Below are 13,450 nucleotides of genomic sequence, written 5' to 3' on the forward strand. Positions count from 1 at the left end.
TCCCCGTTGTATTTTGTATTTCTTTTCTAGGTGTGTCCGGTTCAGACAGAGTCTCTGTTCATTTCTTTTCTAGGTGTGTCCTGTTAAGAAAGAATATCCAGTCACTTTAAACACTGACTAAACACTGACCTACACGCTGATGTTAAAATAAACCAACAAGAAAAGATTCATTGGATTTTAATAACAGTCACATTGCTTACATCAATGGAGATCTCAGTTTTATCTGTACAGACGTTCAGTGTAAAAATGGCGCTGAGAGATTCAGAGGCAGACTGAAGCTGGATCATCAGACTGGATCCCTGACCATCAACAACAACACAACCACACACTCCTGATTTAAAAAACTAAAAAACAACATCACAATATTCAAAATCATTACTATCTTAAAAATTAATCTCACACTCAAAAATAAACTAGTCATTAGAATTTGAGAACACACATCATTTTTAACCTGACAGTAATTTTAAATGTTTTAATGGCTTTATTGACTTTTTGACCAGTGTCTGTAGTGTGTATCCACATGCACAGTGATGTTGACTTTGACCAGTAACAGCCTGTGACATCACTACAGGTGCGACACGGTGTATAAAGAGCATTACGCGATAGTGCTATACAGGTCCCCTGTATAACACATCATCCTTTTTCTTTGTCTGAATCACACATCTATAGAAATAGCAAAATAACTTATAGAAATAGCATAGAGAGGCAGAGAACACATTATGGTGTTTGCACAACAAACACGAAGCAAATATTAGCTTCGAAAGCAGAAAATCCAACCCTCCCTGTAAATCACTCTCCAAAGCCAAGCCTCATTCAAAACACATGAGTAATGAGAGACCGAGTTGGTGGAAGGTTGAATGCAACACTGTCGGATTCCCCGGTGAGAAAACATTACAGTACAAAGCGCATAATATTACAATAATAATGCCTTCCATTCTCGCTCGGTCTGCAGTAACGTAATGAATGCTCTGATGACGTATCATATCTGTGCAAACAGGTATGCAAATACATACATTGACAGGCAGGTAGTACAGCCTATCGTAGTCCTCGGACCGAGGGATATGATTGGATGAACATTTTATGGTCCTACATTTTCCATAGACAATAAAAATATATTTAGACCACTTTATTCAGTGATGGCTATCAGGATGTGAAGAGATTTTCAACCCTGCCTAGCCCCCTCAACGGGTTTAAACACATGCATGTTCTTCTCCCAAACATATCATGCGTAAGGTGTGCGAATCCCAAAGTGTCAGATATCTCTGACATTGAGGAGCACACATCTTGAAGCATTTTGTCCTGGAATTCATATGAATCCTTTACTGTCCTCTAGGGGGTGCAGTGCAAGTTCCCATGTCCTCCTTCAGGAATTCAGGTCTGCCTTCAGGAATACGTGTGACTGTTTTTCGTGGCATTATCGACTGTTGTGATTTGATGATGGAGCTTCGCAAAGGGCAAGTATTACAAAATATATTATAGTGAGAGGAAAATATTGTCTTCATTATGCAAAGTTAGTGTTTATTGTCTGTGTGTGATTACTTTTAAAAGGAGACAAGATGAAAATTAAGCTCGGGCATCTGTCAGAAGTCCAAGGATGAGGTAAAACACTGCAGACTGCTAGCATTATGAGATTCTCAGCTTTGCTTGATTTCACTGCAGATGTGTGTTTGTATGTGTGTGATGTGGCTTGATTCATGTCATTTATTCAGATATCAAACACTGAATCACCATTAAGTCAGAAAATATAATGCTATTTCTGCTCTTATGATGAAAAAATAATAGGGGAACAAACCTTTGTATTGAATTTACATCAGAAATCATTCAGATGGGTGATCACTGGCTGATGGCAGGTCTTCCTGTAACTGTAACAGGTTCATTCCTCTCTCTGTACTCTTTCCCTACAGATGGAAAAAGGTCACGTGATCCGAGAGGGATTCCAAGTGGTTCATGGATCTGCAACATTATTTCCACACTTCAGCTTTAGCTGTTGAGCTGTAACCTAAAATACTTACTAATCATAAAGCACATTTTACATGTTGTGGAAATAATAACCTACCTGTTACTAGAAGCACATATAATTAAGGACATTTAGATCAGAACAAACATTACCTGCAGTTTATAAACCGTGGAATAATATTATATTTATCATTTAGCATGCCTAATTATAATAAGTGCCTTGGTTTATGGTTATGGGTTAGTGTGAAGTGCTTGTGGAAGTGATGTGCTTTCAGCTGAGATGTTCTCAGCAGATCAAACAGAGGTTGAGTGTTTCTGGAGTGAAGCTTTTGAAAGAAACTCGTTGTGATGAAACCACTAGGTGCCGCTTATTAACTGTTAAACTTTCTTTCTACATTATTTGTATTCAGTTCAACAATAACCTATTTGAGCATTTAGCTGTCTTGATAAATGCTTTGTGACAATAAGATGGAAACACTCAATTCAGCATTTAACCATGAATTTACACAGATATAAAGTGTATAAAGCTTTAAAACAAACCTACCATGAATTCTCAGGACAGTCACCATTGCTTCATTATTTAATTGAGAAATTGTATTAAATGGACAAATTCAGTGTGAAGAAGATCTGTGCTATACTATACATGCTGTATGCATGCTACATTAATGTACTGTATTTGCATACTACAATGTGTAAAATAATTCATCCACCTTGTTTTGCTTCAAAACATTATTTGCATTATCGTGCTCTAGCGCACAACTGGAGAGTTTGGTTCATTTGAACTCATTAGAATTTGAAATCCTTATGGAGAAAATTAATTGGAAAAATACTCCCATAGTATATGAATCTGGTTGTCACTTTTGCATTTTATTTGCATGTTTGCATTATAAGTATATCTTATTTGCTGTTGTTTTTAATAACAGAATGTGAAAAAAACAGTATGCTGTTTTAAATAAACTATTTGAATATTATAAATGATCATATTATATTTTAAGAGAACCGATTGCTTGGAAAGCATTTACCAGTGTTAAATATTATACTAGTTGATATTTATATTTTGAATTAGTTTTGAGTAATTTGTATATTTTTCTGTTTTATTTTCATTTTAATTCAACTTTTAGTCATTTGGATTTTGTAATTGTTATTATTTATTTATTTCGACATATGTCAATATTTGCATTAATTTTATTTTCAGATTTAGTATCTCCACAAGAACTAAACAAAATTTTATCTTGGAAACTAACTGATAAAAATAAGTTTATTATTATTTTATGTCAGTAAACTGAATTACACACAATAGCCATACTAAAGTTAGTTTCACTGATTAAACACAAATTCACTTGATCATGGCTCTCTGATGTCATTAATGGTGACATGACCTGCAACACATCAAATATTTAATTGCTGCATTAAGTGGTTGCAAAAAAAAAAAAAAAAAATGACAATGATATTGGATAAATTTGTAAATGTTTTTGATTCAATTAGGAATTGTAAAGTAATTCTAGATATTTGTTTCCTAATAACAAATTTGTAATGTGAGATGTTAACACAAAAGTGCAGGTTTTGAAAGGGACTAGCACTGCCGATTACTATATTCATTCATTTAAAATGTATATAGTATATTTATAGTTTTAAAATGTATCATCGGAGGAAGGCATAGGACGGCATGAAGGCATGTCCAAATCCAATGTTAGCTCCACTTCTTGTCTCCTGAGAGGCCTTCATCTGATCGATTTTGAAAGCAGCAGAGATGTACCCTTCACTGCCTTTGATATCCCACAATCCTGTGCATTCCATCCTGTCACAGTTGAGCTAAAAAACAGAGATGGCGTCTGAAAGTTGCATTTGGTGGTCAGTTTGTGTTCTGACCAACTTTTTCCACTTTTGATGTTACTTCTAGAGAAAAATAAGTATTATAGTAATTTACACTATAATAGCACAGCAATACACAGCAAAAAGTACAGTAATAAAAATGAAAGTTGTGGTAATTGGGAAAGCCTGTGGATCTTACATAATGATTTATCAACTTTTGCTTCATTACATTTCTTTACTCAAACTGTGATTCTTATTTATTTATTTTTTCATGTAAAATAAAAAATATTTTTTACAAACTTGGTAAATCTATATTTGCACCTATATATTAAGCCTATTGTTGATTTCATTGATAACTGTGTTGAAATTTAAATCCTTGCATATATTTTACTTTTACAGACTAAAACTCTAAGTTTATGTCACAATGTTTATGATTCTGTTTCTTGTCTCCTTTTGTGGATATGATGTCAAAAACCAGAACAGCCACAGTAGCTACGCCTACTAAAGAAGATACAGCCAATCAGACCACAACTTCAATAGAACCACAACAATGGACATGGACTTCTGGGGAAAAACAAATGGTAATATAAAACTGTGGTTTCTCTCCTGTCAGGAACTCGGAATTTAAAAACAAATACTGTCAATATAATGAAAAATATCCCAATTTTGTGAAACAGAAACCTGAACATGTGTGACAGAGTTGAGTGATGTCCAGATGTGTGGTCTGGTTGCTGATGGGATTGTCGATCACACAGCTGTAGCTGTTTTTATCCTGATATTCCACCTCCAGAGGTAGAGAGAGACTGATGCTGAGATCAGACACACTGATGCTGGACAATAAACTGTTTCCTTTGTACCAGGAGAGAGTCACATGACCCACATTCACCACTGAACACACCAATGAACAATTCTGCTGTGGTGAAGATGATGATGATGATGAAGATGATGATGATGATGAACATTGTGAAAAGTTTCTGCTGATGACAGGAACAGACAGACGAGCTGAAAACATGAGAGAATATGGATAATAACATGTCATCTGATTAATTATTTTTGTAATGTAATAACATTAAATACAAATTATCTCTACTCACCATAGACAGCAACACAGAATTTCCTTGATGACAGTTTCACTCCAATCATTTCTAATTGATAGAGTCCAGCATGTCGAGTTCTGATGTTTGTGATGATCAGAGATCCAGTCTGATGATCCAACTTCAGTCTGTCTCTGAATCTCTCATCAGGACCATCATATGTGGAGACAGCTTCTCTGTTCATTTCAGCAATGACACAGTTTATGGTTCCAAATTTCCACAGTATGTCATCATTTTTATGTATATCAGTAACATCAGTGTGTAAAGTGAATGAATCTCCCTCCATCACTGACACGGACTCAGCAAACACACCTGTAGCACAAACAGGACCAAATTTTATAAACAGATTAAGGCTCTTGTTGGTTTACAAAGTCATTTTTTTTTTTACAAAAGTCTTGCTGATTTTTACAGTAAATTTTCTTTAGAAAAGTGCTGCAGAGGATTTCTTTTTGCATGTCGTGTAACGTCTGCTAAATAAATAAACGTATTTGAATAATAATAATAATAATAATGTTTAATTTATAAAGTGGCTTTCCAAGGCTCAAGGACATTTTACAAGGTACACCAATATAACAAATACTTATTACAAAGTAACAATTAAGTGGACATTGGATATTGGCCAAATCCAGTCACATATAATGCAGCGGGATATAACACAAATGAAGTAATAAAGATGTAGAAAAGAATACATATGGGACAATGCAAAATATTATGTTATGTTATTAAATGTTATGAATATTTAAAATGAAGATATTCATAACAGCAGTTGACAGTTACTAGAAAATGTATACAAACATGTGAAACAGCACAGAATTGTAACAAAGAAAACATTCTTTTTTTTTCTTTTTTTCTATTTTTTTCTTATTTAACATTGATAATGTTTAAAAGGAACTACTGGATATTTTTAAAAAAATATATTGAATATTATGTAAATCTTCCTAGTATTTTTTGGTAAAATAAAGCTTAACGATTTGAATTGATCGAATTAATTAAATCTTCTTTGCGGGCTGTGCCCCCCAAATGAGTTACTGTAACGAAAGTGAATAAAACAGTGGTCATATGAAAGCAACTTGAGCGTCAGCACCTGCACACGATTACAAATGGCACCCCCTTCCCCGTTTTAATGATTGGATAGTTACAGCTTATCAAACTGGTGTACATTTATTCATTTAATAAGCGTCAAATAAACAACATAAAAAAATCACAACAATAAAATAACAAAACAATAATAACTAACTACTTTATTAATTAATCAATAATACTCAGCATTAGTTTTGAGATGTTGCCATATTGAGACCACCTATTATAATTGTAATGGGGTGGAGGTAGTATTGGTAGTGGCTCTATATGAGGCTTGTTTAGTACTACAAATGTGTTGGACTACAAACCCCATGAGTCCAAGTACAATAAAGAGGGAAATCAAACTTTTGGCCTTCCTCTTTCTGGGACCATGTGCTGAGCAGGAGAAGCTGTGTGTGACGTTTCAAAGCTGTTTGAGATTAAACAACTAGTTGCCTTGTGAACAATATGGAAGTAAATTGTGGAGGTAAGGGTTGTGATGGTTATAGTTAGTGTGTTTAGTTTTAACGTGTTTGTTTATTTTTTATAGTGTGCTTACTGGAGATATACTGATGGGTGCCTCAGAGAACTGAGTAGATTTATTCAATAACACAGGTACTGATTTTAACTGAATAATTGGAGTATGTGGAATTTGTTTTTAAGCTTTTCTATTGTAAGATGTATGTTATGTTTTAATGTGTTAAGTGTTTTTTTGATTCCAATATTTTAAAGGGGCAATCATGAATTGTATTTTATTTTTTTGTTTGAACCAACAAAAAACAGTGTTGTTCCCATTTACACTTGTAAGTCAAGTTTGTTAAAGGTTATATTAAACAATTAGTAGTGGTCTGAGTCAAGTGAGTGTTGGGTTTTTACACTTGTAGTGTTATTTGGTTTTGTGCTGTGATTGAGTGTATTTTTTACAGAGGAATTGCATTTTATATACGTGATTGCATCAAAGATCAGACAAATCGATTTCGGCACAGGTTTGTATGTGCTATTTTTAACACACAAAAATAATATCAAAATCATCTTATACCCTCAAATTAAAAAAATATCAAAATCATCTATTACCATAGGGCTTCTTTAGTCCCCTTGTACCCTAAATGGGTTTGTTTTAAAATCTGAAGTATTGAACAATAGTAGTAACATAGTAACATTACAATACTTTCTGCTATTGCAGAACAAGCTAAAAGTTCACCATTTAAGCGTTAATTTGAACAAAAAACTGTAAAACACTGTGTCTCTGTGGTACTGTGCTAATTCCCTGATCAGAAAAGTCCCTTTCCAGGAAAGTCTATTTCTCTCATCTGCCATGTTTGCAGCGATTGGCTCTTTTATATAGAAAGCACGACTTATTTCACCATATTTGTACTTTCTCCCATTCATATGAGTACACCATATTTGTATATATTAAGTATTATCTATTAGCAAATTATTATTTTCGCAGATCCATTAATTGCACGTTAATGCTTAATATAGTTGTTAATAAGAAATACAGACAGAGGGGGCTGAGCAGGAAATACCCTTATTACAAATATTAAAATCACAACAGTAATAGTACACATTTGCTCATTTTGTATTGAACATTTCATATGGCATGTGCAAACCCGATTCCAAAAAAAGTTGGGACACTGTACAAATTGTGAATAAAAACAGAATGCAATGATGTGAAAGTTCTCAAATTTCAATATTTTATTTAGAATACAACATGGATGACATATCAAATGTTTTAACTGAGAAAATGTATCATTTTAAGGGAAAAATAAGTTGATTTTAAATTTCATGGCCTCAACACATCTCAAAAAAGTTGGGACAAGGGCATGTTTACCACTGTGTGGCATCCCTCTTCTTTTTATAACAGTCTGCAAACGTCTGGGGACTGAGGAGACAAGTTGCTCAAGTTTAGGAATAGGAATGTTGTCCCATTCTTGTATAATACAGGCTTCTAGTTGCTCAACTGTCTTAGGTCTTCTTTGTCGCATCTTCCTCTTTATGATGCGCCGAATATTTTCTATGGGTGAAAGATCTGGACTGCAGGCTGGCCATTTCAGTATCCAGATCCTTCTTCTACGCAGCCATGATGTTGTAATTGATGCAGTATGAGGTCTGGCATTGTCATGTTGGAAAAAGCAAGGTCTTCCCTGAAAGAGACGACCGTTCTGGATGGGAGCATATGTTGTTCTAGAACTTGGATATACCTTTCAGCATTGATGGTGCCTTTCCAGATGTGTAAGCTACTCATACAAAACCCCATACCATCAGAGATTGCAGGCTCTTGAACTGAGTGCTGATAACAACTTGGGTTGTCCTTGTCCTCTTTAGTCCGGGAAGACATGACGTCCCAGTTTGTCCAAAAAGAACTTCAAATTTTGATTTCGTATGACGACAAAACAGTTTTCCACTTTGCCACAGGTCCATTTAAATGAGGCTTTGCCCAGAGAAACACGCCTGCGCTTCTGGATCATGTTTAGATATGGCTTCTTTTTACCTATAGAGTTTTAGCCGGCAGCGACGAATGGCACGGTGGATTGTGTTCACTGAAAATGTTTTCTGGAAGTATTCCTGAGCCCATTTTGTGATTCCATTACAGCAGCATTCCTGTATGTGATGCAGTGCCGTCTAAGAGCCCGAAGATCACGGGCATCCAGTATGGTTTTTCCGGCCTTGAACCTTAAGCACAGAGATTGTTCCAGATTCTCTGAATCTTTGGATGATATTATGTCCTGTAGATGATGATAACTTCAAACTCTCTGAGAAACTCCTTTCTGATATTGCTCCACTATTTTTGGCCGCAGCATTGGGGGAATTGGTGATCCTCTGCCCATCTTGACTTCTGAGAGGCCCTGAGAGGCTCTTTTTATACCCAATCATGTTGCCAATAGACCTTATAAGTTGCAAATTGGTCCTCCAGCTGTTCCTTATATGTACATTTATCTTTTCCGGCCTCTTATTGCTAACTGTCCCAACTTTTTTGGAATGTGTATCTCTCATGAAATCCACAAAATGAGCCAATATTTGGCATGACATTTCAAAATGTCTCACTTTCAACATTTGATATGTTATCTATTTCTATTGTGAATATAAAGTTTATGAGATTTGTAAATGATTCCATTCCTTTTTTACTCACAATTTGTACAGTGTCCCAACTTTTTGGAATCGGGTTTGTACCCAGTGACCAGAGAGTTTAACTATTCATTTTCAAATATGGTTAGAAACTGAACGTGGCTCAATTTGTATGTTTTCTTATATTTGAATGAATTTATTTTACTACAGTCCTCAGTTTGTTAATATATGGACCTTATATAGATTATTTTTACTGTGCATTTTGTGTTATATTTCATATTTCTGGAATTGGCTTGACACTTATTGATTTGGACAATGATTTGTTATTCTGTAAATGCTGTTTGGGATTTAATGCCCATTTTGTATTTGTGGTTTTATTTTTTTATTTTTTTTATTGGTTTGTATAACACTACTTTTTATTGCGTTATTCTTTGTATTAATTGCTACTAATTGTTTTATTTCCATTTGCAAGACATTGGATAAAAAAAAAAAAAAATCTGCTACAATGAAATAAAACCATTTTGCCAGTCACAGGAGAAGCGAATATCATCGATCATACTCCTATAAGACATACAGTATTAAGGTCTGGGTAGATAAGATGTTAAGCAAGCAATCAGTTTTTCATAATCACCGTGTTTGGATGCAGGAGAAATGAGCAGGAATAAAGATCTGAGTGACTTTGACAATTGTTATGACAAGGTGACTGGGTCCAGGGTATCGCTAAAATGACAAGGCTTGTGCTTTGCTTTCTGTCAGCAGTCGTGAGAATTTACTGTGGTCTGAGGAGGGACAAAACCATAAACTGATGTGCCCAGGGCTGCATCCGAAAACTGAAATATGCTGCCTTCGGAGGACACATTCCAAGGTAGGAAGGCATCATGGCACATCCAAATTCAATGTTAGCTTCATTTCCTGTCCCCTGAGATGCCTTCATCAGGCCGATGTTTGAAGGCAACATAGATGTATCCTTTGCTGCCTTTGATATCCCACAATCCTGTGCGTTCCATTCTGTGACACTTAACCCAAAAAATAAAGATGGCGTCTGAAAGTTGCAGTAAGTGGTCAGTTTGTGTAAATGAACGTTTTTGATCAATGTTTTCCACTTTTGATGTCATTTCTAGCAAGAAATTAATACTGCAGTAATGAAATATCCACTATTTGGTTATCATCAAAGCGATCTATATTTTGCTGTAGATCATTAAACCATTACTCTGCCTCAGAAGCCTGTCCAAAATCAGTTTCATGAGGTGCCTGAGTGCAAAAAAACGCTGCCTGCAAGGTCATTGCCTGATACGGCAGCGAGGCAGCAAGTCACCTGCCTAAGTTTTCGGATTCAGCCATGGTGTTTGGTGCCCAAGACCCATTAATGCATGAGGGGCAACAAAGGCTATCCTGTCTGGTCCGAGCCACTGGAAGGTCCAAATGGTATTTTAAAGTGTCCTAATATTGTGTTTGGAGTCCCTATGTAAGGAGTGAAATTATTTCCTTATGAAATTAATTCTTTGTGAAAGCCAGACTTTCAGGAACTCTCGCAATGCAAATGCAGATGCACAAAAACAATGGGCTTTGATCTCCTCGTGGAGCCAAACAAACAGATAGGAAGATCTGGAAGAAAGACCATTTGTTCTTTGGTACCTTCACCCCTCCTTCCCCCCAGGGCACATGGTCCAGGCATCTAAAAGTTGTTACGCTCACATAAAACATTTACTATATCTTTCAGGATTCATGCTTGTAAACTTTTCATGTTTGGAGTCATTTTAAAGGTATTTTTTGCGATTGGTAAATTGGTCTCAATTTCATAGTAGTCACTTGTATTATAAGAAAGATTAAGAACTTTTGTAGAATTGTGTTCTGCTGAGAAGGGGGTGTGTCCCCCTTTAGGGGTCTGTGAGAATGTTTATCTCCCAGCCAGTGTGTGACCCTGATGTGACCACGGGAACCTAAAAAAACCAAAGGACTTTTATGTTTTTACAGCTGATTTGAAGATTATTTGTTGTCTGGTCTGAGTATTTAAGGGAAGTGACAAAAACACTACTGCGCGGTTCTGTAGCCAGAAAGCCCGTAGTGTGGAGTGTATTTCATATGCTCCATACTATATATCTTCCTGAAGTCAGGTATACTATTATGTAATTGTGTTAAACACATTGTGCCTACAGAGCACACTGTATAGTTGTGTTGTGCTACTACATGTACACATTGGCTAGTTAAGTAAAATTCTCTAAAACACCTGAGTGCTTTGCTATGCATTTTAGACAATGTGTTCTTAAATTAGGATAACTGTACATGTGTGACCTATGTTAAATTTGTGTGCCTCCTGCGTGGATCACTTGGCCGTTTCCCAATATGGCTACAGTGTCTTTGTGCAGAAGCACAAGTTGCAACACAAAACTACAATGTGATTTACAATTACACTATCCTTTCTAAATTGGCTTCTAATTATTTTCATTATGTAATTGGCATGATACAATTTTACCTGACTGATAATAAATTGTTTTATTTGATTTATTCTGCATTATTCTTAATTCATTATTACTAGTAGATTAAAGCGAAGGTATTACCTCAAATCTGTGTTCAGGATTGTTCATACGAAAGGTTTAATAGATGGAGCATGGGGCACATCAATTGAGGAGTCCATTTCGATTTCTGACGGATATCACTGTCTTAAATAAGTTGCAGTTTTCGTAAATATATAAAAACTATACTTTTTGTACGGGTAGCAGGGCGCTGCGACCGACTTAAAGGTAGATATTTACCCTGCATCCAATGTTTAAGATCAGACTGGACGAGTTTGTGTCCGGGAAGAGCATTCAATCGGCCGAAATGTTACTTCTAAAAGTGATACCGAGTCTGCATGTGAACGAATAATTGAAAGTATGGGATTTTCAGAATACTCAAATATCAAAATTAATAAACAATCGATATCTGTGATCAGCTTTTGATAGAAATATTGCCTAAATTTAATGATCACGTAAAATTGGAGTCAGATTAAACATGGAGCTAGACTAAAATTCAAACTAAATCCTGATAGATTCAGAAGCGCAAATAAAAGAGAACGACGATACGCATTAAACCTTCGACCAGGCCGCTGAATTCCGCTTTTGGGCTGGCGGGTGGATCCTTACACCTACAACAGGTTTAAATGCATCTAAGGCCTAAAAAATTTAAATTTTTCAGAATATACCTTTAATATTAGAGTCATTTGCCACTGATTTCTAAACGATTCGTTCTAAGCAAGCTCGGACCAAACCCCTCACTTCCATAAGCCTACTCTGCTCTGATTGGTCAGCTGGCCAATCCTGTTGTGAATTATTTGTGTATGTGTATTATTTAATAACCAGACAAGAAAACCAATATAATGAGGTTTAACTGGTGCTGACGTCTTTATTCCACGTGGAACATTCACCATATACAAATTACCACACAGCTCCTTAGCAAGTTTACTTGACTTTATACAATCCATTACTGCCACCTAGTGGGACTAAACATCATCCTACTCATTACATCCCTTTCCTTGAATTACCCACATTTAACATTACCAACTAAACAGTTCACAGTAGACACTAGTCCAACACCAAAACAATCAATGCTTCATGTAACCATTTACAACACATTCATTTTTCAATACCAAGATTTTTTTTCCTCTCTCTCTCTCTCTCTCTTTATTTTTACAAGTCCAGTCTAACAGGTGGTTTTCTGATTAGATCTTCGTAAAAAATTGGACTGTCAGTCTCTGGTGCAGATGAAACCAGTTCAGGAGACTGTTCAGAGAGCTGAACCTCAGAAGGAGACTCAGCAACAGGAAGAGACACAGCACCAGAGGGCATTTCTTCATGAGAAGTTAGCACATCCAAGGGAGACAGTTCTATATTTGACTTGCAGACTTCTGCAGACTTCAGCAAACTCCTCCGATTCTCCTTAGCACCTTTGCTCATCCTCTGTTTGAACAAGTATTATTATTAACTATTATTAATTTCATTTTAATTAAATATTAATATGTTTCCACAAAAATGTATAATAACATGATTATAATAAACAGTTGCTTTAAATGTTGCTTTAGCAGCATATCAGACTATTAGAATGATTTCTGAAATTTCTCTGTGTAAACAACAGATTTATAAATGATTGTAATGAGAATGTTGCATTCCCAAAATGCAAATTAAAGCAATAATAAGGTTTGATAAGGATTAGAGCTAAACTCAGCAGGAAAATGAATCTCGTGGGCCAGATTTGAGGATGCCTGGCTTAACCATATTGAGTTTGCAGATACTTGTAACTTCAATGAAGATCAGATGACATTTTATGACCAGTTAATGCAGAAAACCAACCAATTACGAAGGTCTCCCATACTTTTTCTAGTCACTAAATGTCTATTTAAATTTTCGGAGTAAGTATTTCTTTATGATCCAAACACTCATTATGTATTCCTTCACCAGGAGACTATCATCCTCACCAAGGATGGCCTC

General features: G+C 35.6%; 1 protein-coding gene and 1 pseudogene across 1 annotated transcript; one reads left to right on the forward strand and one right to left on the reverse strand.

Annotated features, from left to right (window-relative positions):
- Nucleotides 1–13,450, forward strand: part of LOC109062242 — a 995,865-nt pseudogene that overhangs the window by 715,036 nt on the left and 267,379 nt on the right.
- On the reverse strand, nt 4,289–5,148 carry LOC122141492 (SLAM family member 9-like). Its single transcript, XM_042749014.1, has 3 exons — nt 4,863–5,148; nt 4,450–4,770; nt 4,289–4,329 (listed from the first exon to the last, which is right to left on the reverse strand). Exons 1-3 carry the CDS (start codon nt 5,146–5,148, stop codon nt 4,289–4,291), a joined length of 648 nt encoding a protein of 215 aa, XP_042604948.1.

This window comes from Cyprinus carpio, chromosome B22 (assembly GCF_018340385.1).
Source record: "Cyprinus carpio isolate SPL01 chromosome B22, ASM1834038v1, whole genome shotgun sequence".
NCBI lineage: Eukaryota > Metazoa > Chordata > Actinopteri > Cypriniformes > Cyprinidae > Cyprinus > Cyprinus carpio.

Excerpts from the sequence above, each read along its gene's own strand:
- LOC122141492 (XM_042749014.1), bottom strand. The coding sequence starts at position 5,148 with ATGGAGGGAGATTCATTCACTTTACACACTGATGTTACTGATATACAT. Across the intron at positions 4,771-4,862 it reads ATTCTGTGTTGCTGTCTATG|CTCGTCTGTCTGTTCCTGTC; the intron begins GTGAGTAGAGAT and ends TCATGTTTTCAG. Across the intron at positions 4,330-4,449 it reads ACTCTGTCACACATGTTCAG|TCCATGTCCATTGTTGTGGT; the intron begins GTTTCTGTTTCA and ends TTTCCCCAGAAG.